Source organism: Pteropus vampyrus, unplaced genomic scaffold (assembly GCF_000151845.1).
Source record: "Pteropus vampyrus isolate Shadow unplaced genomic scaffold, Pvam_2.0 Scaffold81, whole genome shotgun sequence".
Lineage (NCBI taxonomy): Eukaryota > Metazoa > Chordata > Mammalia > Chiroptera > Pteropodidae > Pteropus > Pteropus vampyrus.
In genome coordinates this window covers 4,050,081-4,053,032 of record NW_011888862.1, presented here as the reverse complement: position 1 = coordinate 4,053,032, position 2,952 = coordinate 4,050,081, and the positions used below count along the sequence as shown (strand labels likewise).

Below are 2,952 nucleotides of genomic sequence, written 5' to 3'. Positions count from 1 at the left end.
TCACTTTCACGATGGAGCCCCAAGCCGTGACAGTGAGTCCAAGGCTCAGTCCAAGGAAAACAGAGCTCCATTGAAGAGCAGCCAGACTCTGACCCTGACCCGGGGGTGAGGAGAAAAGGGACACACTAAGGACAGGTCACTTGATAATACAATTGCATCTCTGGAAGCTTGCAGGGCTGTCCTTATAAAAATGCAAAGCAAGTCTAAAAGAAATTAATGTGATTTTTAAAAGGTCAGAGTGAGTGATGCTTTATCAATTAGAGACCAGAGATTTTTCCTGATGATATTTATTTCATAAATGCAATTATTTTTCTAAAACATATTAAAATAGAAAACATTCTTTTGATCAATTTATACAAAGAAAATACCAATATAGTAATAAAAATACTGAAAATATATGAAAAGCACCAGAACATTAGAGAAATTACACTGGCAACAATTCTAGGAATATATTTTTTTGCAATTGTACAATAAAGTGCTATTAAATCCAGTCAAAATTAGTGGCAAGATATAAAAAGTTATGGTATTATTAAGAAATCTGAGGCTAGGCTCCCCAGCAATTGCATCTTTAGGCTACTTACAGATCGAACTAATGAGATTTCATTAATGTTTTCATGCAAAATCTATTCATTTCCATCTTCAAGTGAAAACAATCTAAATGTTGACACTTGGTAATCTGGTCGTGAACAGGTAATGACGTGATTCGAAATAAAATTATTAATTATAGAGTACCAAAAATAATAATCCTACAAATGTGATTAAATAAAATCAAATGAAGACAGAATAAAATCGAATGCAAATATATGTGATTATGACAAGTACGAAAGTTTGGATGCCTTTGATTTTATAGTTAATTTTCAGTGATTTCACCGTCACATTTAATAGACACAAACATTAAAAAGATATGTTAATAAATTCAACTGGCCAGGCGTCAGGGAAGCACATTTTAGTGAGCCAACGTAATTTTCATATGAAACATTAAAGGGACACTGTTAGGACAATACATTTCCAATTTTGACTATTTCCTCATTTATTTGCCAAGGAACAAAAGACACACATTGGGATTAGATTAAGTTAAAACCGGGACTGTAACATATAAGGGGACCCCGCTGTGCACACACACAGGGAGGCAGTATGGACAGTACTTAGAGTGGGCTGCAGTCACTTTCACTTCTGGAGTTGGCAAACTGAAATAGAAAAACCCAAATTAAGACAAAGTATCAGACCAGTGTCCTTTTAAGGTTTTATTTCCTAGGCCAGTTTTGAGGGGGGTCTATTGCATCATTTTTCATAACTCAATCTTGGAAGCATCGACTCTCTCTGGATGAAAGCTGCCTACGCTGCACCTCAGAAAAAAAAAAAAAAAGAAATCTCCAAACATGGCTCAATCAAAACTCATGATTTATTTTACAAGCAGACTATTTTTTCTTTCCTATAAAGTAGATTTACACATGAACCAAAATGGACTGAAAGTGGACGTATTTATGAGGAAAACAAACTAATTTCATTTGCCTCTACTCCTGCAAGGTGTTTCTTTTCAGGAATTTCGGAATGATCCTCGGTATTACTGTGACGAAGGCAGAGTATCAAGCAAGTCACTCACTTAGCCCTGGCATGAAGGTTTTATAGTTGGTTACGATTTACGGTTTTCACTCTTAAAAGGAAAACGAATGTTTGAGTTTCAATTTTTCTTTTTTTCTTCATCCTTATAGATTACTCTGGTCTTTTGTCAAGTTTCCTTTTTCATGGCTGACTCTAACAAGGAACTGAAATGTAAACGAATGATACCGCTGTGCATCTCAAAAACTATTTAAAAACCTTTAACTCTTTTCATTTAGAAAAGAGGGTAAAGAGGGTGCAATAGAGGATCAGGCCTTTAGAATAAACGAAGCAAAAGGCTCAGGGTCCGGCCATAGGAGCAACATGAAATGGCATTAGAAAGACTCGAAAGTGGGACGGGAGGTTCCCTCTGCATATCACTAACAGAATTCAAAGAAAATCCAACCAAACTTCGTTTCCCAAATTCTGAGAGTGTTCATTAAAAAGTTCAAGATTAATAAAAGGCCGGTTGTTAAGGAAGACATATAAGAAACAAAGGCAAAAGGTGGTTTGGCATTAAATAGTTTTACATTCCCAAAGAATATTGACTAGCGTCTGGAAGTAATTCTCAAAATTACAAAGTCGTGATTACAGAAATTACTCTATTTCACCTCCCCCAATATACATGTTCTATATACACAGTATAGAAAAGCTAATAAGTTGGCTCAGCTGTAATAATTATGTCATAAAAAAAGCAGATTACACTTTTTGGCTGCAACAAAGCATGTTATACTTTTCAGTTCAGCTCATATACATAGATAAAACTTAAGCTTTAAAAGTACTCAAATCAAAAGGAAAAAATAAGTTATGCCTCAACTATTAATTTACACAATGGATGTGCCTTACTTTAACAACTAGCTTAATACGCTTTTATGATCAATTGCTTCAGTGTTTCCTTATTCTAACAGTTCATTTTCAAGACATGTATCTATTTCCCTGTGTTGCACATTTCCTTTTAGGAAGCACTATGTGTGATGCTGTTAGTACCACGCTGGAGATGTTCTGGGTCTTACTTTTTTCAACTAATGGACAAAAGAGCCATGTATCCTACTGAGCACCACTTCTTTAACTGTACAACAAATAGAAGAAAGAGATGACAAAAGCAAGCGAGAGCACTGTTAAGGAAAGCAGCAGCTGCTGGAACCAGATACAACGCTGAACTTGGTCTTCGAGCTTCCTATTGCTTTCTAGTAAACGATTGAGCTAAAGAGGGGAAAAAGGATGAAAGAGTTGTATCAATAAAACAGTACATTATTCATGTGAATGACAAACAGGAATATTAGAAATCCAAACATTTACTCTGAAAGGCTGGGAGCTGGAAATGCAATGTGGAATTAGATTTGTCTGGTGAAC

At 35.5% G+C, this 2,952-nt stretch overlaps 1 protein-coding gene across 1 annotated transcript in view; it reads right to left on the bottom strand.

Annotated features, from left to right (window-relative positions):
* Positions 1-332: 332 nt before the first annotated feature.
* MOSPD2 (motile sperm domain containing 2) overlaps positions 333-2,952 on the bottom strand; it is a 46,484-nt gene continuing 43,864 nt past the window's right edge. The window contains exon 15 of the mRNA XM_011362963.2: positions 333-1,187. Within this exon, the coding sequence (XP_011361265.1) occupies positions 1,146-1,187 (42 nt within the window). The 3' untranslated portion in view covers positions 333-1,145. The remainder of the gene's footprint in view (positions 1,188-2,952) is intronic.